The sequence below is a fragment of the Melozone crissalis genome, unplaced genomic scaffold (genome assembly GCF_028551555.1).
Source record: "Melozone crissalis strain CALT ecotype California unplaced genomic scaffold, PUWL_Pcris_2 ptg000027l_1, whole genome shotgun sequence".
Classification (NCBI taxonomy): Eukaryota; Metazoa; Chordata; class Aves; order Passeriformes; family Passerellidae; genus Melozone; species Melozone crissalis.
In genome coordinates, this window is record NW_026535805.1 from 35,096,810 (window position 1) to 35,122,198 (window position 25,389).

The 25,389-nt window shown below is 42.0% G+C and overlaps 1 protein-coding gene across 1 annotated transcript in view; it reads right to left on the minus strand.

The window, feature by feature from the left end:
- Window positions 1–24,836, minus strand: part of PLAGL1 (PLAG1 like zinc finger 1) — a 44,729-nt gene extending 19,893 nt beyond the window's left edge. The window contains exons 1-2 of the mRNA XM_054279989.1: window positions 24,764–24,836; window positions 6,849–6,891 (exon numbers count right to left, since the gene is read on the minus strand). Coding sequence (XP_054135964.1) covers window positions 6,849–6,867 — 19 coding nt within the window. The 5' untranslated portion in view covers window positions 6,868–6,891; window positions 24,764–24,836. The remainder of the gene's footprint in view (window positions 1–6,848; window positions 6,892–24,763) is intronic.
- Window positions 24,837–25,389: the final 553 nt, after the last annotated feature.

Genomic DNA, 25,389 nt, shown 5'->3' on the forward strand with positions numbered 1-25,389 from the left:
ATTCTTTATTTTCCATTGGTGACTTTCAACATGGACTTGTGGGAACTTTACCAGCAAAGACATTAGCAGCTGGGATATATTTCCAGCTGCTTACTGGAAGAATGAACCAGGCAGGTAGACACACTTTGGAGCAGGTAACATGAGTTTACTGTAGAATGCAAAGAGGAAGCATGGCATGCAGAGTGCAGAGATGTCATATTCATCCCATGGCTGCAGAAGCTGATGTCTTTAGAGGCACATACAACAACATGAAGCAAGTACAGCTACTGGGAATCAAAGTCCAGTGCTTGCACTCCAGGCCCACTTCTGCAGGTATCAGTCTGTGCACAGGGCTCCAGTGATGTGCAAGTAGCCACATTATGGAAGAAAGAAGTCCATGTGAAGAAGTGAACACATAGACACTTAGGACTGATCAAGGCTGAGACCTTGGAGTCCTAAAAGAACACTCCAGTCCATATTACATTCAGTAGAAGCTATTAATAAAACTGGAAAATGAGTTAACTTCCTCCGTGAGCCATCCAAACTTCCTGCTGATATTCCCACTCACCCAAGAGAAAAAAAAAAAAAAGAAAAAAATTGGGTTTTTTTCCTTATCAATGAACCCTAAAGTATATATCTAAAATACCAAAATAAAGGAGTCATCTTTTAAAAGAATTGGCTTTTGTAAATGAAGGGTCATTAACAGCTTAGCAGAACAGCTTTAGTTCTTACTATGCATCCCCTTCATAACAGACAACTTCTGTTATTCCTTGCTTCATTTCCAACAGGAAAAGCATGCTTGATTCCCAGCCTCTCTGGGAACAACATGGGTAGGAGACTCTCATCCTTAGCCTTTATGACCCTGTTAAATTATTTTCCTCTTTTAAGGCATGAAGTGATTTCTTTAAAAAAAACCACATAGACATTGAGAAGCTCTGCTGCTGAACAGAGACAAAAATTTATCTCTGTGAAAAAACACTCACATGTGCAAGTATCATGTCTGTGTTTCCATTCACTCATTTTCTTTTTCCTAAGATCCAACATTTATTTTTTTTCCTACAAAAAATATTTTTATGGGGAACCATATGATAATTAGCTAATGTCTTGACTGATACTGTAATAAAGAAATTATCTCTACCCGCACTTCTTTAACAGACCAATTAAAAAAGGCTGATAAGATTGGCAGCAACAAATTAGACAGCAGTATAGTACATTTTCCTTACAATAACTATTCTCCTGAGGCATAAGAACAGCCCTGTAAGACACAGAAATACAAAGTAGATGATTATCGATTATAAGAAATTGCATAAGAGTTGCAAAAATTTGTGGGTTTAAAAAAATTGCAGATTTTTTCTATAGATTAAGCTCTTCACTCAGATTATAAAGTATCTCCATACAGCTCTATTTATTCTGCTGAGAGTCATCTTAGTTTGAGATCAAATAAAATTCAAACACCTTTTATAGATTTCTGATTAATCTGTAGTTTTAAAAAAAATATTTGCCAAAGTTACATGCATACACATAAATAAATTCTTACATGAATCTTAGAAGCAATCTTGCAATGTAAAGTTGCAAAGAATTTGTTCCTGTTTTCATACTTTCCTAACTCAAAAAACAAGATGAACAGATGTTAAAGGCATCACCTTGGGAGAAATGCACCATTCCTCAGATACGTATTTACATAAATCTGGTTATTTAACATACATATTTACTTAAAGCTGTGTATGATTACATATCTCACTTTATATTTGGTATATTTTATTTGTTGGTTAGAAATCCAACATTTTATACTCCTTTCCCTTCAACTCTGCCAACAGGTAAAAACAATTTCATATTTTATAAAGATGTTAGAAGAGGCAAAGGGGACAACTGTCCTGCCAGAACATCCCTACGCACCTCCCCACTCACATCTGCCTAAGCACCTTCCAGTCCAGTAAGTCAAACATAACACACTCTGCCTTGTCTTATCGCCCAGGGAACAGGGAACAAGTGCCACCTTCCGTGTCACACATGAATCACCCACTTGCTTCCCCATTACACCAACTAAAAAAGCCCCGATCAACTGCGCTTTCCGCAACTGAGATTCCTTTCTATTTGCACCACGCTACGAGTACCCAGGAACCCTCACTGGTCAATGTTTTCATAACACATCTAGATTACAGCACTAAAAGGACCTACAAATATATCTCATGTCCAACTTAAATGTTAACTTTATATTAGCTTTAGCTTTACATTTTAATGGCTTCCAATGCCTATCATGCATAAATACACTTAAGTGAGGTCAAAAAACAGTCTTGACACATTTGGATAACAATAATGACAACAGAGCCTACAAACTTTGATATGTGCCTGCTTGAGTTCAGTGTTTCCACATCTTAGTCAAAATTATAAATGCATTTGCTTTTTTTTTTGCTTTTTCTCTCTGAAAATCTTGGAAACTTAGCAGAAGCTACAAGCAAACATGTTGATGCTCTACAGTTAAGCAATGTATTTTCATTTTAAGGATCACAAAGTATATGCATATGGAGCCCAAATTCTTCCAAGAAAAACAGATAAGTTATCTGCTGGGAAAAGCACAAAATGCAACAAAACTAGTTTAAGAATACTAGCTCAAAATCCGTTAAGAAAAAAATGCCAGACTGAGGAACACAAATTATTCCAACAAAACATGAAACTTCCCAAGCATTTCTCTCAAAATGAGGGGACAACTTGAGAGTTTTCAAAATACTGCACCCATGCACAGACACTTTTAATGGGGTTTGCAACAAAACCCCAGCAATTCCTACTGGCATCTAAGAACAAGGCTGCATGGCGGCAATTACTCTGCTCTGAGCTTGCCCTTACACTTAAAATAACAAAGGAAGAAATCACATTACTTAAGGTTTTTCCTGCTATCATAATTGGGATGTGTAAGTTGTAGCTGCATGAGCCCAGAAATCTTTTCCTTCACTCACCACAGAAACTAATGTAGAAACTCTGGCAATTTGTTCTCCTGTTTTCAGTAGAAAATTTACATTTGAATTACACACCAAATGCCCTTGGTCTAATAAACTGTTCTGGGCTTGCACAATGAAAATATTGCTTCTTCATCATCATCCTCCTCTCGCTATTCTTTTCTGTCTTTACAAAAAACCCACGCACACCTAAAGCCAGCAGCAAACATAGTGGTCAGTCTGCCTCTTGCCCGGAGTCCACACGTGGAAACAGAGGTTTGGAAATACATTTCAAAGGATTTTGAGATTCTCAGATTTTCTGCCAGGCAGGGTCTCTTGTTAGTCACTGCCTTGTGTGTAAGCATTGACACAGCAGTCTGTACCAGTTAAGTAATCATCTGATGCAACTCAACTGATTTTCAAAGGTACAAAAAATTACATATCATAGCTTACATGAATGATTGATGTTCAGGACCTGACTGGAAGACCCGAATACTGATTTTCTATTACTTTTCATATTCATTAATCACCACTAGATAAAGAACAAATGAACTCACACAGAGGCTAGAAACAGCACAAGAGTTACTTAGGTATTTCCCATGACAGAACACAACTCAAACATTGGTTTTGCACTCAAGAACAGAACTGCAAACATTTCATAATCGCACTACATATGGGAAATCAAAACAAACCTTACCTTATTTTAAATGGCAATTTTAGTAAAAAGTCAGGCTATGCTAGTCCAGGGTGTAAGGAACCATGTCATCCTCCTTCGGCAGACTTTTCCAAATGCCCCTGTATTCAACTAAGTCTAACTCTGCTCTGTTTTGTTTCCCCAGGAGGACCCATTCAGGACCATGTGCTCCTTTTCAGCTGTCAATAAACAGAAGCAGTGAATTCCCCAGCGCTTCACAAAGCTAGTTAGGCATAGCCATTCATTTCTTCAGGAAAACAGGGCATTGATTTCAGCAAATTCCCAGGGAGCAGCTACAACAAAGAGATCAAAGACCCACCTCCTTTCCTGCCTGGCTTTGGCTGGCTGGGCTGAGAGGAGCAGCAACAGGTTTCCTGAGGAGTGGGCTCGGTCCCCACCGAGCGCTGCACGCTCCATTCACGCCCATCGCCTTCCTGCATTCCTGGGGCAGCCCCGGCCCGTACCGTGACAAACCCCCACATTCAGGCAGCATAATGTACTGCACACCAGCTCCTCCAAGGATAAAAAGGAAAACAAGCTCCAAGGGAAGTCTGCTGCTTCCCCGACCGGCCGAACCGCAGTAGCTGACAGACTCTTCATAAACGCCTTTTTTTTCCTTAGCTTCTCCATCTAAACCGAAGAAATGTTTGCTACCTCAAATTCATTGTGCTGAAACTTCTCTGGAATGTTGGCTTTTCTGATTTATTTCCACAAGCTTGAAGACTTAGCTGCTGGAGTTTGAGGTCTAGCTGCAGCAGCCCTGGTATTGTGCAACCATGATATTTTCTTTGTGCAATTTGCCCTAGACTGCAGAGGGCTTTTTCCTAAGGAATTTAAGGGGGTTTGTTCCAGTTTATGTAGAATTTTTACTTTTTTTTCATTATACATCTTGTCTTCGTTCCTGTAACCTGGAACAAGATTTTTAAGCTAAAATTTGACCTTGTATTGAACCAAGCATTAGCAAAACACAATGTCATGGTCAAGCTTAAGGACTGGTGGTTAGGCTGGCTACACATCTACTGCTAAACAGTAAGAGCCAGAGACCTGATGCTGAGACCACCTGGCACCAGCTCCACAAGTCTAAATGCTCCTCATCTCCTTCTCTTTTCCCCCACAAACAGTTTGGTTATATCCAAATTCCTTAACTGGAACACAGTCCAGTAGATATTATCCCTCACACACACCCTAGTGTTTGTTGCTTGTTACTATATGCTAGTACGGAGCTCACAGGCTGGCCCTGAAATATTTATTTATATACAGACAGACATAAAGCTCTGAAGTCAATTCACACCTGTAGAGATTTGCCATGTCACTCTTTAGCATTCTCTGTGCACTGATGTTTTACCAAGGCACTACCAGGCTGTCACAAACACCCACCAGCTGGAACCTGGAGAGTTCCCTCAGCACTGGCACTGCCTCCAGGCCACTGACACGTCTCCAAGTGAGAAGACAGATGTCTATCCCACTAACACAAGCAAGCACCACAGGATCTGGCACAGCACAAGCAGTACAATACTGAGAAGACCAGGGACAGCTGGTAGGGATGACGGCTCACTGCACAGAAGACAGCTGAGAACACAAGGAAATACAGAACTGCAGAATTACTGAAGTTGCAGGAGACCTGCAATGATGAACTAGCTGAGACTCTTGCTGAATGCAGGTCCTTTAATACCATTACCCAGGGCCTTGTCAAGCTGTATCTCAAATACTTTCAGTGTGGGCAACTCCATCAGTTCCCTGAGCAGCCCATTCCAGTGTTTGACTGATCTCCCACTGAAAATGCCCCTTGCATGCACAAGAACCTCCCCCAGCTCGTGGCCATCACCTCTTGTCCTGTCACAGTGCATGCCTTGGGAAAGGCTGCTTCTAACTCCTTTTCCATAACCACCATTTTTGTACTGCAAGACCATGACTTGATCCCCTTGAGCCTCCTCTTCTTTGAGCAGAGCACACCCAACTCCTTCAGCCTCTACGCAGGTGACAACTTCTCTAGCTCCCTGGTCACTGGGGGAACACGAGAAAGGCACTGTTGCTGAGCTGAATAAAAGAAAAATGAAACTGCCAGTGGATAAAATTCCTAAAAGAGACAAACATCTGAGTACAGCTGAGGAGTCTTGACCATGACCCCTGTGAAGTCACCCTGCCCTCTGCTTTCTTTAATATTTCACTCCTGATGATAATTTTGCCTGTTGAATACAATACAGTCAGGCACATTACATTCCTTGTTTTAGAGTTCTCTCTGTATCTAAATGGCATTTAAGCATAGCTCGAAATTTCCATTTCACAGTAGAAACTTTAAAAATACATTTTAACAAATAACTTGATCTCCACACATAATTGCTACCTTCCATTAAACTGATGGTTTTATATTTATATTTATATTTATATATAAATATATTTTTATAATATAAATATAATATATAAATATAATGTATAATAAATATATTTATATTTATTAACTGATTGCAGTTTCAATGAATAAAACCTCAATCCTGTTTTCCTTGTTCCTCTAAGGAAGTACTGAAGAATGACAAAATGTGTGTCTGAAATTTCCCTCTCTTATATTGCACAGTGAGCAGCTGGGCAGCCCTTGGAGGCAATGATAAAAAAAGGCAGCTGAGGCACTGGAGGGACTCCAAAAGAAAGCATGTAGATCAGATCAACAAGCAGAAAAAAATGTGCTTAATGCTTCAGATAACTTAAGCTGGAGTGAGAGAGTGCAAGTATCTGGGAAACGTGAGCAACAACCTTCCATGGCAGTCACGACAGCAAAGCATAAGGATATAGCACTTGTCTGTTAAGAAGAAGGACAAATTATAGTGATACAGCAGGAGATATGGATGTGACTGGGATAATGATGCCTTGGAAGCACAGGAGTTAAATTCCCAAGATGATTAAAAAACCCCGAGCACATCACTCTGTAGTAATCTGGGATGGTATTTGTGCCAAAGATAGATAAAACATTTTAGAGAGAATTACAGTTTTAAATCTCAATGAACCAGTCTGTTCTTATACTTGGGCCAGATTTTTACAATTTTACTCACATTAAGTCATGCTTTACTCCAAGAATAATCTCATTGATTATAATGGTAATATTGTTTCACAGATGTCCCAGAAGAAACGCAAATGTAAAAGCAGACTTTATACTTCAGATAAAAGACATCAATCATGAGTACATCTGGGAATCCGATAAAAACATATGGTATGAAAAAATCACTGTGGGATGATGGAAATGTACTTACAGAGCAGGTCTGTGGACATGTTTACAGATCAGGCAAACGAAACCTACACAAAATAAATGAAAAAAGAATTATCAGTTTTCTGAACTAGGGCTATTCATGTTTATATCTCATGCTAATAATCATATGCATAGTCTTTTAGTCCTTTAGGAAATAAGAGCATTGCTACAGAAATCTAAAAAGGAAAAACTTCAGTTTTTAGAGGAAAAGAAAAACTGATTTCACTTCATTTCACAGACCATGTAAACTGGCAATCTTAATGTAATGTATTTTAATTAAGAGCAGTTCACTGTATTCCACATCTTCATTAACTTTTATTATTATGTATTTTCCAGGCATCAATTACAAAAGAATTTTCAAGCATCATATATTTTACCCCATTGCATGCTATTCTGTGTTTAAGCCTGATATTTCTAACAGTCCCAGCCCTTGCAGAGTCAAAAAGAATATTAACCAAATGTAAGGCAAGACATGTTAATTGCTCTCTTGAAGGACTTCTGGAGGCTTTTGGTTTTTGCTGAACGCATTCATTTTGTTCCCTTCCCTTTCATCTGCTGGTTTTTGACCACAGGAGTAGAATCTGAGTTTTCTGTAGCTGTCTGAGCAATCCCCAACACACGGGTATCCCAATGACTGAATAAGGCTACTTGGAGCTACAGAAATGATAATGCCTGTATTAGTAAGGGGACACACAAATAACAATACAAATCACATCAGTGTATGCCATTTTATGTCCTGTATAAACCAGGCATGTCGGATTTTGGGCTGTTTAGATGGTCTGGAAAAGCCCGAAGATGGCCTTGGGCCGCCCGCGCTCCAAAGGACGAGAAGGGACTTCAGATCTTTTCTCGGTCTCGGTGTTTATTAAATGCTTATCTAAAAGATTTTCTCTTGGCCTGACAGAGTTCTGCTCAGCAGTCAGCCATGGGCACACACTGAGAGCCCCTGGGGCGGCCACCTATCTTTATACTCGGAGTTACGTATACAATATTTATCATTTTTCTCCAATACCCTCTACCCTTATTAACCAGTGTTCCCCTAGTAAGGTCCAATCCCAGAGTGCCAACATCACCACAGAAGATGGAGGCCTAGAGGAAGAAGAAGAAGGAGAAGGGCACGCCCCAATTCCTCCATCTTACTTCTTTAGACCCCCTTGTACAGAAATCTTAAACCCTTTATCTCACACTCCAATTAACTTGTCCCTTCACCATTCACCCCAGTGAAATCCTCCTATCCTCATACTGATGTCATCTCCCCTGTGGGATCAAAGTCCAGCCACCAGACATTTCTGGCAACATTCCAGGACTCCCGAGCCCCCCAGGGGTGGTCTTGTTCACTCTGCCCCCCAGTTCTGAGAGGCTGAGATCCCACACAGGCAGTGTGTAAGGCAGTGTTTAAAGGTGTGTGTGTGTGTGTGTGTGTGTGTGTGAATCAGGGTGAATGAAAGGTTCAATAAGGCCCAGTGCTGGGTCCTGTCCTTGGGTCACAACAGCCCCAGGCAGGGCTACAGGCTGGGAAAGAGTGGCTGGGATGTGCCCTGGCAGAAAAGGACCCGGGAGTGCTGGCCAGCAGCAGCTGAGCATGAGCCAGCTGTGCCCAGGTGGCCAAGAAGGCCGATGGCATCCTGGCCTGGATCAGCAATGGTGTGGCCAGCAGGAGCAGGGCAGGGATTGTCCCCCTGTACTCAGCACTGGTGAGGCTGCACCTCAAATCCTGAGATCAGTTCTGGGCCCCTCACTACAAGAAAGATATTGAGAGGCTGGAGTGAGTTCAGGGCAACAGAACTGGTGAAGAGTGTGAAGCACAGAGCTTGTGTGGAGCTGCTGAGGGAACTGGCTTTGTTTAGCCTGGAGAAAAGGAAGCTATGGGGAAAGGAAGTTCTGTTGTATGGAGTAAACCTTATGACTCTATACAATACCTGAAAGGATGTTGTAGCCAGGTGGGATGAGTTTCTTCGCCCAAGTAACAAGGGACAGGACAAGAGGAAACATCCTCAAGACGTGCCATGAGAGGTTTAGGCTAGATATTATGAGAAAAGTCTTCATCAAAAGAGTTGTCAAGCACTGGAACAGGCTGCCATGAGAAGTGTCCCCATTTCTGTGGATTTTTTCTAAAAAAATGTAGATATGGTACTTAGAGACATGGCAGGGCTGGGTTAATTGTTGGACAGATGATCTGAAGGGTCTTTTCCAACCTAGATTATTCTATGATTCTATGAAATCATGACTCTGATGAAGACAACTGTATTTTGTTACTGACTGAAATGGGTCCAAAAAAATCTTCATTTTTAAAAATACAACAATATTAACTTGGGCTGGTTGCAAGAACTGAATTGTGCTGAGAGAAAGCAGAAGTAAAGGGGCCCACATGCTAGAGGGACATCAGTGAGTCCTCTTTCCAGATAAAACAGGCATGCTGACAGCAGGCTTCCTAAGCAGCAAGTGTCCTAGTCTGATTTCCATCACCCAGAAAAGACTTTATTTCTGAAAAAAATCTACTCTGCAGTTTCATGCCATTCTGGCTGAGAGCAAGACTCTTGTCTGGGGTGTTAATTTTTAAAAATATAGCCCTTGCAGGGGGAACAGTGGACTTTAATGGCATCCATATGTGACTGTACACACACCAGCCTTTGTCATCCCCAGAAACAGCAGGCTACATGCTATCACTGTCAAAGCAGTGCCACCAACTAATAGAGATTTCATTTCCCCCACTGAATAACTAGATTTGTGATAAACTGATTTAATTGTGTTGGCATTCAATCTGCAGGGTAATTACCTGGTAAACCACCAAAACACAAGCTGTTCCCGTCCATATGGTTTAAGTCAGTAGTACAGCTTCATTGTCACACATCTGGTGTGCAGCACTGGCCTGCCCTGAGGAAATTCAGCCTCAGTCCATGCCCTCTCTGGCCCCCACATATCCTGCATTGTTACAGTGACACTGTGGTCCATGAACATCCCAATTAAGTTTTGGCTGAGTTGTTCTATGATGTCATTTTGGAGGTAAATCACCAAAACGTTTTTCTCCACAGGCCACTGACGCCTGAGAAATTCTTCCCCCTGTACATTTCTATGATGAAACAGTGTTAGCAACAGCAACCCCAAGTGCCCAAGCCCAGCCCTTGGGAAGGCACAGAAACTACAGACCAAGATGTCCTCTGTGAGGGCATCCCAGTCACTGCAACACAACCCACTCTCAGGACAGAAGAACAGCAGGCACACCACCACAAGGAACTGCTCCTCTCCCAACAGCTGGTTCAGACTTTCTCTCTCACAGGGTGAGGATAAGTACAACAAAGCTTGACTTTGCAGGGGCAAGGGAGTTTAAGCAGAACTACAAGCTCTTTCATAAGCTATGCCAGCTCTTACCTGCAGTTACCCTCAACAGGGACCCAGAGCTGCCCGTCATCCTAGCTACACAAAACCATACTGTAAATTTCTCTCCTTCAAGGGTATGAGGGCTCCCCTTGTGCAGCGTACTGCCCTCTGACCCAGGGGGCTCCAACACACACAGAGCTGTGCCAGCCACAGATGCTGTGCCAAGCAGGCACGGTGCCAGGCAGTTTCTGGCCACATGTAAACTCAGGTGCCTGGCCGTGAACCACACTGACCTTTAGACAAAGGGTTGTAGGTATATTGGCCAAATTTGCTGTGCTGCCCACACAGCCAAAATAAGTTGTTTGCAGTTGCTCTTAAGTAGCCTCCTTTCTCATCAATGAATGGGCAGAGGAGGAAGAGAAGCTGAGTGGGGCATGTTTCCCATACATGAAAATTGCAGCCTAGAAAATGTGAGGCAAAGCTTAATGAGGTTTTTACGGGCTTTCAGGTATCAGGAAAATAACTTGTTCATTTAGGCTGAGGAAGACTTGATGGGTTAAATATAATAGATAGTTAACAGTCAAAAGATAGCAAAGCAGTGATTACAGGCACTTTGAATGATGAAAAGTTCAATGCTTTGTGGTGGTGGAAAATGGTTTGCACCCATTAGAGGAAGTGGGGATGGGTTCTGCACTGCCTAGAAGGACGTGTCACAGTGTATTTTGTGTAGGAGACAGGATTTTAGGGATTGGGTTATTTTCAGTTGCTCCACCATTGGCAAAAATTCAGTGACTATGCATTTTATGTTTTATAAGTGATTGCAGTGGGCACGCTGTGGGCATGTATGAGTCAGATACATATGATGGTGATCCAGTCTCAAGGGATAGTCCTGATATTTCCAGAGCCCACAGTGGGAAATAAAATGCCTGTTACTTGCTCTGTTCTGGTGCAGAAGACATGGAAGTAATGAAAATAGGCAGCAGTTTTGAAGTATGGAACCATGAGGAGGATCTACAATGAGGATCAAAGTCACTGCTACACCAGAGGAAAGGTGAAGTCCACAAAGAAATGCACAGTAAGGAAAACCAGCCTGCACAGGACCCATGGGGCTGTTCATGATGCACGAGACATCCATGAAGGCTGCCAGCAATGGCCTTGATAACTTCCTTGCTAACCAGTGTTCACACTGGGAGCCAGCAAGAAGAGCAGCAAAGACTCCACCTTCTCCAGCTGCTGCAGGTCACTGCAGAGAGCTCCAGGAGGGTGACAAGGTTTCATCAAAAAGCACTTGTTTCCCTGACCTTGAAGCTCATCTTTACCAGAGACAACAAACTCCACGGCAAGGGAAGCCAGGAAAGTGCTGTGTGAGGCACCTTTGCAATCTCTGCAGTGTAAGACCACAACCTGCTGTTTGAGACAGCTGCCCTGCATGTAACACCCAAGGATTCTCACATGGGCTCATGTGACAGAGCTCTTCCACTGACCTCTCTTTCAGAACACGTACATCTATCTTCCCTGGCATAATACCACAGAAAGCCAAGGGAAAAGCAGGCCCAGATATGGGAAGAGACAAAAGTGGCAGCAACAGGAAAAGCTTTCACACTGTGGGTGATACCTTGTGCTTGCAACATGATGCCATCTGTAGATAACAAGAGAACACGCTGCCTGCAAAAGAGACCTGTGCCATGCAGAGACAAAGACTTGGATCAGGGCCTCTGAATTATGAACCCACTGTGAGTTGAAACATGGCTGTTTGGGACCACTCAGCTTCTGCCCCCCACCAGGTCCTCAGAGGTTATTACAGAATTCCTTACATTGCTTTCCAGAAGAAAAGAATGTCCTAAAACAAAGACAACTGTCAACACAGGCACACTCTTTGTAGTGATCTGACATTATACAGCCCCCAAATGCACCTCAGTTTCATGCTGCCCACCAAAGAGGAACATTAATTAACCAGTCACCAAAAGACTAATCTCACCATGTGAAGTCATCTGTCCACCTTACTCATGCAGCTGAAAAGGGGCACTGCTATCCCTTGGATATTCAGAAGAATGCCCAGCACAAGCCATTTATAGATTCACAACAGCCTCATGTAAGTGACATTGTTATCTAAGGCACCTTTTATCATATTTTAACTGAGTAAAGGTAAAACACAAGGAAATGTATTTTTTCAAGACATCTGTGGTAAGCAATTGAGTTGCAGATGTCTAAAATGCACAAGCAAAGATGTGACAGGAAAACCACACTTAACCTACTTACACTGAGATTAAATCAGGAAGGACTCTCTTTCCACCACCACAGCAATCAGTTGCTGGGGTTTAACTTTCAGCACACCTGATGACTCAGGTTGCAATCCCTCAGAAGAAAACACCTTCAGGAGACAAGGAATCTATCACACAGCGTTAGCATTCTGCTGATGTCCCTGCTTGTGTTCTTTTGGCTACTGCTAGTGCTTGTGCTGGGCTAATTGCTGACATAGTTTCTTTTCTCCCAAATTCATGAACAAGAAAGACAATAATAATGACGTAGAAATTGCTTAAGATTGACAGAGTACTAACAAGGAAAGACTATATGCACGGCCACAATCTTCATGTAAAGAAACCCATGCAGATTTTCTCAAGTTTGTGTTAGTCCCACATGTACCTCCATATCAGGATTTAGTGCATGCTAAGTTCAACCCGCAAACATATTATTTATGTTTGTTTGATGTCACTGATCAACAGTGATATTCTGTGCATTTTTAGTCTATCATACGTAGAGTCCCTCACTAGCAAAATAGATGAAATTATAAATCGCTTTATTTACAACATAAAACAGTATAATTTGTACTTTTACAATTACTTGGGGTTTTTTTTTCAAGTCATGGTATTATTTCATAATTACAAAAGAGAAAAACTGATTTGCCATCATCTTTTTCTTTATGTACAGGATTCTGCATCTTTTCCCTTGATTAAGCAAAAAAGCTTGTGAAGTACAACATATGAAAGCTTGTGTCCACAATCCAGAAATTTGACTCACTAATATTGCAGAAGGCCCCTAAGTAAGTCTTATTTGTGAATGTAAAAAATAAAGAAAACCCAATGTTATAAATGTAATGTCTTTCTCTTTTACAAAGGATTATGCAGAGGTAAAAGAACTGTACAAAATCATGAGGCAGACTGTGAATGGACAAAAGTCATGAGCTCAAGGATGTTTTCTCTAATGTATTTACTAAGGATATTTTGTATACCTTCATGATAATGTTTTAAATTGTGTTTACAGACACACAAACACTATACAAGTACATAAACTAGTCCTGCTGCTGAAGGAAACTTTATAACTATATACACATCTCCACAGATTAAATGCAGTGGTATGCAAGCAACTAAGAGCCCTGTCAGTTCCCAGTGACTTCAAGAGTCATCCTGTTGAAAATTTTTGGATCCCTTGGCTAATATTTCTGCAAAGCTATACCAAGCATTAAATCTGGATACATAAAAAAATCCTGCCTTACTTCCCTCCACCAACCAATCAATACTCTAACCAGCTTATGATCACTTCAACATGTAGCATCAGCAAACATGGTCCACACACAGGCAACTCATCTATCCAAGTCTGTTTTCAGTTTAAAGCAAAAAAACCCCCAATTTTCATTAAATGTAAATACATCGTATATCCTGTGCCCTGATACCAGAAACACAAAGATGAACAAATCCCACTCCATGTTTCAAAGTGAATTCTTCCTGTTCTGAAATATGGCACTGTCTCTCACCATATTTTCCAAGCCTGTATCACTTGACACTGGTCTATTTTGGTCAGCAGAAGATCTGTGGCAGACAAGACATCAAACACAAGTCTTTGCCCATCTCCAGTGCCCTGATAACAAGAAAAGCTATTATATAGATTTTTTTTTTTAAAGAGACAGTAACAAAAGGGAGACAAACTCCTAGGAAAAGATACCAAACAGCATCTCATGCCAGCCTGCCTTACTGAGGGCTGCTCTTGTTTTTTGGCTTTGCAAAGCACTCAGAATTTTGACCGCGATCCAGCAAAGCAATTCTGCATTTCCCATGTTTTCCCACCACTAACTTGAAGGGAACTATTTGTACACATGAAGACAAACCTACACTTCATATTTTGCTGGGTCAGGACCAAGGCACCAATCATCTTTCTGGATCCTTATTTTCCTATGAGAATTGGATAAAATGAGCTAAAAAAATAAATCTGGTAAGTGTGAGCTTTAGAAAGCCTCAAGACCCAGGAACATTCCTAAAATAATTTGCATTCCACAGCAGCAGGGCAAAACCATTTCCATTTCAATGAGCCCTTTGGAGAGGACTCTGGTCTACTGGCTGAAACTCAGGACTGAACCCCAGCATAAAATAAACACCAAACCCACTTGTACAAAGTCACGTGAAAAAGCACTTTTTCCTGTTCTCCCTCAATACCTTGGCTAAACTTTTCATCACTTCAAGCCTGCATCCCAACACTTACTTCAAGAAGGGCACTGCCACTCCTCTGCTGGACAGACTGGTCAGCAGGGAGATTTTCTGTCCCTTTCCTGCAATCACCCTCAAGCAGCTGTCCCCAAAGAGTCAACAAGTCTGTGGCTTCAAAAAAGGTCTGACAAAAACCTGGGGTTTAACACTCACTTCTTTCATAAGTTTGATACAAATAACACACACTAACAGCTGAAAACTTTCCAAATGTGGTGAGCAAAACCCACAGCAGAGACAGACAAACAGACAAGTTCCCACATGGTGCAAAAGTCACTCCCGTGACCAGAGCGGGGGATATGCTTTCAGTCAGTACTTTGGCAATGTCAGTAAATTTCAGGAAATCATAAAAACAGATTTATCATCTAGAAGCCAACACCTTACCTCACACATCTTGCTTAGATTATGGTAATCTAAAACCTCCCACCCTCAAAATGCTCACAATCTTGCACATTATCTACAACATATGCAACCTAAGCACTATTGCAACAAGGTGATGCAATGTGTAATGTTGCTGCTATGTTATAAAAACACTCACAAATTATTTGGTCAAATTTCACTTCTCTGTTTTGCTCACTCTCGTACACTTTCAGTAGTTTTAAATTTCAATGCTGTGAAATGACTTCATTCAGAAAGGGAGGAAGATTTATCTGAAAAAGATTTTGGGTCAAGAATATTGGTATTTTTCAGTTATTTTAGATGCAAAGTGATCTTTACAGTGATTCTAAGGGGTTTAGCAGCTTAGTCTCTTTAGTTGCTTCATAAAAGCTGGATGTCCCTATACCTAAATTATGTGGCAAAGCATAAGTAATGCTCTTCCACAATATGCCTCACTGTTTGTTAACAGCTGCTCGGCTAGTAAAAATGTTTTCTTTTTCCTCTCCACTCCCAAAGGCTCTATACTTCAGAGATTTGCTTGAGCTGCCAGAAGTAGGCAATGATAACACGAGTACATCCTTATAACTCTGAAGCATAGGCAAAGTTTTCACTGAGAACTTAATACTTGATGCAGAGACAGCAGGAGCTGATTTGTTTCAATTAACACTACAAGACTTACACTGGGTAACAGCTGCCTGTCACATTGCTCCATTTGTTTGCTTCAACCTGCAAGCTCAGATTTCCTTTGGACAGCAGCTGGACCTGTCAGTGGCAAACTCGGCAGCCAAACCACCCACATCCCTTCCCTCCTGTTCTCACACGTGGACTGGCTGGAGCAGGATACTGCATGGAAAATGCAAGCTGCCACTTCAGATGGCACAGAGGCAAGGGGTAATTATTAGAACTAATTTACTGAAATTAGCCATCACATTAATTTTCAGGGACTGATTCTATTGGAACTAAACTGTAACTCGAAGAGTGATATCTTATTGCCTTTTCTTAAAAAGTATGTTTGTTTTAGGGGTTATATTTTCATAGCAGTGCCTAAAATGCACTGCTCTAATAATAACCAAATCCTCCAAATGGTGTGTATATGCTTTAATAATGAAAGCTACACATGTTCCTAAATATTACTTGGCTGTTTCCTTAATTTTTCCTTTGGTTATCAAGCCATTTAATAATTCCAAAGATCTGCAAATTGTGGCTCACAGATTATTGTTGAATAAAAGCAGAGATAAATGCAGACAATTCATACTCAGCCCAGTTACCTCTTTCTCAGATAAAAAAGACATAAAATGTTGCTCCCCACTGTCAACTAAAGATTAATTGAACATTTTGTTCTCCCATACTGACAACTGGTCACACAGAGTTATAACTGGACTCCTGCCCTTCTGAGGTCTGGACTTGCAGACCTGGAATTGCATGGTATACAAACCTGTTTGGGATTCTGTGCCACTTCTTGCCCATTACTCAAACAAGAAGCCAAAAAAATGTGGCATTACATGCACAGTGTTCATGCTCATTTAAAATTTCATCCTGCAGGGCAATGTTGTTCTACTGTTTTGTCCAACAAAACTGAAACTTGAATAAATTAAAGGAGACTGTCTCTTCTCCACACAAGGTTCTTTTTTTCAGTGAAAGAGAATGTGAAAGGAATTATGAAAACAGGATAACAAGGTCAATGATGTGGAGACTGAAAGTAAAGGAAGAGACACTACCTCCACAGAATGACAAAAACAAATTAAAAACAAGTCACTGTTAAATCCCCTGTCAGTACCAAATAAAGAGCTTGGAATAGGGTGCACCACAGATTAATGAATGCCAAGTGCAGGCTGATATAAAATACACCTTGTATTTCAGCAGTTTGGCATTTTTATTGCAGTCACTTGTTTGTATGCCAGTTTTTCAGAGACAGCCTTGGAACCTGATTAACTTCTCCATGTGCTGTAGCAACAGAGGCAAAGAACACCATTTCTTCATTTAAAAGTGATCTTGACATAGAAAAGTTACAATAATTTAGACAAAACAAGCTAAGTGATCTCCAATCTTTTATTAAAATTCACTGAGAGGACACTTGTCTTCATTCCTTCACTGAGTTGCATGACCTCTTACTCCAGCTCTGACTTTTGAAACATGCATTCAGTATGGTTCTGTGAGTTAATGAAAAGTAACTTGAAACAACTCAGATGCTCACCCCAAGTTACCAGAAGGCTGGGTTAGTAATTTACAAAAACCTACATGAACATACTCTGTCAGATGTTTATACAGCATGTGAGGTCTGCAAGTGGAAGAACTTAGGGTTATCTAAAAGTGCCCACTATCAAATACTTGGATGTTTTCTGTCAACAGCTACCAAAGTGCATTTTCCTTGTTGTACCATGACATTCTAATCTCCAACATTTACTACAATCTCAATAACAAGCAAACAGATCTCTAATAAATGGTTGCTAATGACTTGCTAACCGTATTCACATTGGGAGAACCCATATGATTCAAGAGTCAGTGCTCTGCTGGGACAAACTTAGGCACAGGTCACACTCTCCATAATTATGCTGTCTTAAGTTGTTTGATAAACTTTGTGGATTCAACTTTGGAAGAATATCCTTGTCAAAACACATGATATTCAAATTAAAATTTAATGCAATTTCAGATTCTGGGACTCAAATATATTATTAAAAGTATGATAGCAACTATAACACCTCAGTAGATGTGCGACCATTTTTGCTATCAGGCTAGAATTTAATATTAAAAATTATAATTATGACTATGGGTTTTTCTAAATTAGATGATTACTTAATAAATTTATAAAGTTATCAGTGCAAATCACTGACCACAAAGATAATTCAGAGACTTAGACAGTTGAAAACATTAGTGAATTTGACAAATAAAAATTTTCAAAGTAATATATCCTGCTGATATTTTTACAGATCAGAAAAGACACTACATTGTCTCAACTATTTATTGAACTGCTTTTTTTCTTTTATTTGGGTAAAAAATATCTGAAACAATCTTATTTATATTCTCTGTTTTCTGTTAGTTTTGGAAGTCTGTACTCATTTTTGTAATATCTTATTTTAAACTTATTTTATAATGCTGAGATTTTTGATGTTGAGAAAAGTGGTATGAAAAATTTAGCAAAAATCTGGTAATTTTATTTTTGAAAGGACTGAGACCACAACCCCTTCTCAATCAGGTCACTTTGATGACCTCTAACATCGTAGAATACACTCTGTACTTCAGTATTTTATTTTTGTTAGAGGTCTACAAATCTGTAAATATTTGGCTGTATAGGTCCAGAAGCCTGCAAAGACTTGAAGTGTTCTGAGATTCAGGCATGAACACTGACAAATTGTTGAAACAATAAGAACAATTTAAAGGAAAAAAAAAAATTCAAGCCTTATCTTTTCTATTAGAGAAAGACAAAGGGTGGAAAGCAATTTAATCTCCCATTTATCCTTGCTTTGTTTTCTATCTTGTCAGTCTCTGTTTAGGCCAGGGCAGCCTTTCTTTTTTCATTCAACAAATGCTTAAAAATTAGGATGCATTTTATTAGCCAGAGCTCTCCACAGACTCAGTGAAAAATCTGCAAATGCAATGATTAAAAAGGGAGACAATTCCTTCTATCAATTACACTAAGAGTATTTGAGAGAGAAGAGCAGCATGTAAATGTGCACAAGGCAAGTAAAGATGATTTCCAAGTGTGAAAATTATTCTTGTCCCTGGCAGCTGCTATGTGAGAAGTAACAAGGTCCAGAAGCCTTGCTGGGCACAACCAGTGACAAGAATATCACTACAATCCATCTGCAACCCCCAAGAGACACAAAATGGCTCGCCTTAGTTTTGTTCTAAGCAAAACTAGAAATCCAAAGCAACATGTTTCCAAGCCAGGACATAGTGAGTGTCACCACATGAACCTCCCTGACCCCCTCAAATGGTTTCGAATAAGGGCAAGCTGAGAATACCTTTCAGAACTACAGAATTTTGGTATCACAGATATTATAGTAAATGTGTTTGCTTTGCCTGCATATTTACTTGATTTGTGAGGAAAGGAGTGTTAGATTTGTAAAAACAAGTGAGTCATGAACAAGTCAAAATATTTCCAGTAAACTTATTTTTGCCTGAATACCCTGAGTTAACTGAAACCAAAACATTTTGCAGACTTGTATCAGTTTCACTGGCTTGTGATGAATTGGTGCTCCAGGCTGTGCTACATTTTGTTGAAATTGTTGGTTACAGAATCACAGAATCAACTAGGTGAGAAAAGAGCTCTGATCATTGAGTGCAACATGACCAAACACCACCATGTCCACTAGACCATGGCACTAAGTGCCACATTCAGCTTTTTATTAAACACCTCCAGGCACAGTGACTCCACCACCTCCCTTGGCAGCCCATACCAATGTCTAATCACCTTTTCTGTGAAGAATTCCTTCCAAATGTCCAACCTAAAACTCTCATGGGCCAGCTTGAGACAATGTCCTCGTTGTTGCTGGTTGCCTGGGAGAAGAGACCAACCCCCAGTGGGCTATAGCAGCTGTGGAGAGTCTCCCTTGAGCCTCCTTTTCTCCAGTCTAAACAACCCCAGCTCCCTCAACTGCTCCTCGTAAGACTTGTGCTCCAGACCCTTCACCAGCTTTGTTGCCCTTCTCTGGACAAGAGAAATTTAATTCACCTTCATCTGGGGTCTAACAGCCTAACTGTGGAAATCCTCACCTGACACATTTCTTCTTACTTTCATTGGCATCCATCACTGAGGACCAACACTGAGTGATCTCTTTCCAGTGCCTGGCACCACTGGGATGAGGAAGGGCTGTCTGGCTGCCAGGTTTACAGGAAGCAAATGATGCATCTACTCAGGATACCTCATGAGCTAGTTTTCAAATTTCTCTTCCACTGAAAGAGGGAGGAGTGGTTTTGTCATAGCGCTTTTGGACTCATTCTGACCAGCAGCTCTGGTCTGTTCTTGGATGAGCCCTGATAATACAAAAAAATAGTGTTTCAGCAGGTAAATAATCTGCTGCTCTTTCTTACTGTGAGAGATATTCAATCACTTGCCTAATTAATATGGGTGATTGCTGAGATACCTAAGTGCAGTTGAAGCAGAAAAAGATTCTGTTACATCTTCTTTGTTTGTCTTAATCACTTTAAAAGGGTTTAATGTCTTTTTTTGTCTCTCAGCACACAAAAAATTTAAAAACAGAAGTCAGAAAGCATCCTAGAACTCTATGGAATATTTCTGGAGCATTACAAAGGTTGCCTCTCTGGACAGAAAGTTAAGCTGGTTGCTAAGACTAAATGAAAATTGAATTGAAATAGAACTTGTGATTACAAAACATATCTCTGAGGGTTTTGTACTTTTATCTACCAGCTTCTCTGTTGTCATGCCAATCAAACATCAGTTATGCTTTTAGTAACTTCTTTTTCTTAGCTAATACTTTCCAGCATTTTACCATCTTCCTTCTGCCTTTTGCTTAGTCCCTCTTTTCAGATCTTTGTTCAGCATCTCTACTTCCTTTCAAACTCCTCTTGGTTCTCTGCATGCCATATCTGTAACAATGACTCTAGAGATAATTCCACCTGGAAAAGAAGTAATTTCTCTCTTCGGGGACAAAATAAGCATTGAACTACTTCAGTTATGTCTTTGATATGTGCTTCACCAGTCCTTCCACCGCTAATGATTAGACACTTGGTGTCTTCTTTGGGCATCAACCTGTCAAGGCACTGGTGAAATAGAATTGTAATGCCATATAAACAACTTGTTTGTTGCTCAATTTTACAGCGCTTTTATTGTAATCGTTAAAAAAGCCATTCTGAATCTAAAGTTACTTATTTCTGCAGGACAGGACAAACCAAAGCTGCCCATCACATTTTACAGCTGCAGTGATTGAAATAACACTCCAGCTAAAGTACACCAACAAAATTGCAGTGACAGTTTATGACCAAAAAAAAAACCACATGGGACTGTTGCTGTTGTGGCTCTCTCTGAAAGACAAGTGTCACTCATGCAGAAGACATCCTTGCTTCTCCTCAAGAGTCCTTCAACACCATTAATAGCAACAGAAACCTGGATACAAGAGAGTGAGTGGAAGAACAAAATTTAATATTGCTCAATGCACTACATTTCCTTGGTGTTGTGCATGTTAGCACAGGTTAAATACTGCTACACTAATATTTTCCTAAGCGCTTTCCTAAGCTGATATTTTTCTATCCCAAGTTGTTTGTGAAACAGCTTCTAAAATAGTGCTCTAAGTGCAAGACACAGAAAGATAAAAGCAGATCTACTCTGTCCTCCAAGACAGAACTAGTTCACAAAGGCATCCTTGATCCTTATTTAGCACTGAAACTCATGCCATTTTACAAAAGATCAATCAGTACAAGCAGAAAAAGAAGAAATGTGGGAAACATGGAGACAGTAAAGTCCATTGGAAATAGCTCTTCCTTCTGGATTGTCATGTCAGAGACATCTGGAACCCAAAACACTCTCTCACAGCAAACTGCAAATAGCCCATATACAGAAGAATGCATTGAAACATAGAGATAAATCAGCAAAAAAAGCAAAATTAGAAGCAAAATATTTATTTGACTATCTCCAGGATATGTGTGCAATTAAATTTTATGATCAACTTTCAAGATTTTCCCATACAGAATTCAAGTCAACTGACCTTCTTTCTGTCCTAACTCTTGTTATTTCCTGCTAGTTATCACAAAATAGCAGTATCCTTGGCATCATTCAAAGAGATTTCCTACTTCTTTCCACACAACACAAGAAAAGAACAAACAGATTCTTTTGAGTTTAGTGACAATTAAAAGATGCAGCTGCCTGCACGGTGGCACAGGCTGAAGTAGAAGTGTGTGACTGCTGATCCCTTGGTGTCTTGTTGGCCTCATGCTTATCTGTGAAAGCAGGAACATCTTAAAATAAAAGTTCAGAGGGGCCAGTAGGGAACTAGCTGGCAATACTCTAGCTTTGAAAACATCTTGTGGGCCAGGTTGCTCTTACTGAAGAGGATGATTTAGATTCATAAAGTTAGGCGTAAAGTCAAGTGCTCAAACACATCAAACTTACAATGACTGCCTTAAGTATAGTGCGTGTATTCACTTTTGGGCAGGGTGAGATTCAATGTTTTTTGGGGTTTAATCATCACTCAAGAGATTAGGAATTTGAGGGAGGGACAGCAGATCAGGTCCCAGCCCTTGCAATACAGGGTAGATTAAATGTGTCTCATTCAAGAGGAGGGGAATTATTTTATGATGCTTCCTTTCCACTGAGCACTGAAAGAGGACATGCAAGTGCTCACAGAACTTCACAACAGGAGGTTCTTGATGTAGAGAAAATTATAGAAATTAAAGGAAATAGAAGTTATTGACTTTAGTTAGACAGCATCAATTTGTGACCTGCCCTGGTTAAACTTAGAGAATAAACTACATTATTTAATGCCCCCTTTAGGAAATAAATAATTACTTTCTTGTATTTATGTGATTTTTTGTACCAAACTCTCCAAACCTCCCACTACTGTTCCCACTCTGATACACAGGTCCAGAGGGACTGGTACAGTCCTTCTAATCTTATTCCTCTTTTATTTCTGCTCATCCCATCTTCTGCTTCTTACACAAATAATCCTATTATCAATTTTCAGCATCTGCATGATCAGAACAACCAGCTCCTATTTGCATGTCAGAGCACTGAGCAATTCAAAAAGCAGTGGCAGTCAGCCCATTACACAGTTATAGTACCCCAGGATCTGTTTCAGATAGTACTCCAGGATCTATTTCAGCTCCCATTAGGTTTGCAAATGAGATTTTGACTGCTTTGACTTATAATTCAGGGCAAGTAACACACTAACGGTGGAAACTATACCGCAGATACAGTGGCACCAGGGCAGCAAGCACACACAATATCGAGGAATAAAAGCACACCAATCCTGTGACTGTACCTGTACCTCTGTTGAGCACAAGTCCCTGTGTTGCACCCAGAGCCACCTGCTCCCTACAGCCCCATTTTGTGCTGTGCTGTGTGACCACTCCCCACGCACAGAGGCGGAGCAGTGCTCCTTGAGCTGCTTCTCCAAACAACAACAGGGACAGGAAGACCAGGGAAGGGAAATTCCCAATGACAGCATCTTTATTTCTCCCCAATGAAGGGTCAGAGCACAGAGAGATGTTGCAGGGTCAATGGCATACTGAAGACCTCACAATAAAAAAGGGACACTCCTGCAAAGTGCCAAGAAGGGACAGGACCGCTTGACACCTTGTGCTGCTGCATGCAATTAGGTATCTCAGACTTCAAGAGCCAGATTTTCTGCTAAGCTTTGGGACAACCAAGAAGAATCAGGTTATACCTGCTGACATTAATTTTGCGACTGCAATGCAATCCAATCTGAGTGTTCAGATTGGAAACCTCTTCCCTGTTCTGTCAGAGCAGGATTGCTAATCTCCTGGTAATAATGCCAGGCACATCCCCTCCTACTGATTCCTGGAAATAGGACGTATATGTCATTTCTATTTATTCATGAAGATCCTCATCATGTTAGACAAAGTGGCCACAAACATGCATGTAGATATATCATATACGCAAAAACATGGTTTGGATTCTGTCCTATATAATGCTTTATAAATTAAAAATATCAGCTGAGGTGGGAAGATTGTGTTTTAACTCACATTTTAAAGGCAGCTAGTACTTTTGCTCTTCATCAGCTACTTTAAATACCTTCTACAAAAACAGTATGCCTTACTGGCCATGCATTGCAAGGTGTGACATACTTGTTGTGTTAAAGTCAGATGGGAAGCACCAGCCCCCAGAGAAAAGTTTGGCTGTCCAATATTCCCCTTTCTCAGAAATGAATTGTCATTTGACTAAGGGACAGAAACTTCTAATAGAGAAAAAAATAAATAACTGAAAGTTAAATTTTAACCAAGTTAAGTGCTTTAAGAAAAAAACAAATCCTATGTAGTAGAAAGTAGTAAATATAGTAAATCCCTCTTCCACACAATAAAAAAATTTTGAAAAATTTTTACAAAGTTGTGTGTCCCGCAGGAGTCAATGACAGCTCAAGGCTTGACCTCGGCAAGCTGTCAGCCTCCTGAAGAGAGATGGAGAACTGTGTAAACCCTGCTGCGGCGGCTTCTGTCGGCGGGGGTTTGATGCAGCCGTCGAGACCCGTGTGCGAGCGGCGGGCGCACCTTTGGAGCCGCAGTTGTTTTTCCACGCAGGAACAAACCTCCCTCCCGAACCACGACCCGTGTCTCCCGTCACGGGGGTGCCACCGCCGCCCGCGGTCACCGCACCGCCCGCCGCCCCGCGCCCTGCCCTGAAAGCGCCGTGAGGGCTGCGGGGTGCAGAGAGGCACCAAGGAGAGATGAGGAGATGTCCCCTCCTCCTCCAAATTCGCGGTCCTGCGGCCTTTCTGTGCCCAGAGGCAACAGGGGCCGGAGCGGACGCCCATCCCGGGGCTCCGGTGCGCGGCGCTGCGGGCGGACAAGCGGGAGAGCCTGCACGACGCCCGGGGCGTGAGGAAAGTCGAGGGGGGCAAGTGGAAAACAAATAAGTAAAGACGAAACTCTCCTCCTGCAGGCGGACACATTGTGGCACAGTTTTCCTGCGGCGGCGGGCCCGGTCCGACAGCCGCGGAGCTCGGCGCCCGCCCCCCAGCGCCCCGCCCGGAGCGGGCCCCCGCTCCCCCGAGCGCCCCGGCCCGGCTGCGGGACGGCGGAGCGCCCCGGCCCGGCCCCGCGCGCCGGTCCCGCTCACCTCATGGCCCGGCTCCGCGGGCGCCGCCCGCTCCCCCAGCGCCGGGCCGGGGAGCGCAGCGGCGGCAGTGGCGGCTCCTCCCGTCCCCGCGGCGCTGCCCGGCCCCGGGAGACGCCTGGCGGCGGGGCGGCGGCGGGCGGGCCGGGGGAGGGCCGGGACGAGGGGCGGCCGCGCCGCCTCCCCTGCCCGCTCCGCCCCTGCGGAGCGCCGGGACGGGCGGGGGGTGCGGGGACGGGCCGGGGATGCGGCCCCGCCGCCGCCGGTGCCCGGCGCTCGCTATGCGGCGGCGATAGCGGGAAACTCGTTCTCGGGGGAGTGCGGGTGCCGCGGCTGTCGATACCGTCTCTGCCGTGGCCGCGGAGTTGCCCGTGCTTGTGAGGATCCACAGAACGTCCTGACCTGCACTGCTGGTGGTTAGCAACTTCCCAGGAAGGCAACTCACAACATTTAGAATGTCCTACACGCACGTCCCGGTTTTGCTTCCCTTACTTGGGAATTCGGTGTCAGACTTGGACCCCAGCTGGCGTGCACCTCCCCTGAAGGAACCAGTGTCTGTTTCTTGTACTGTCACGGGTCAGCCCTGAGGAGATGATTCCACCTTCTCCGTTACCACCAGGCTGGATGGG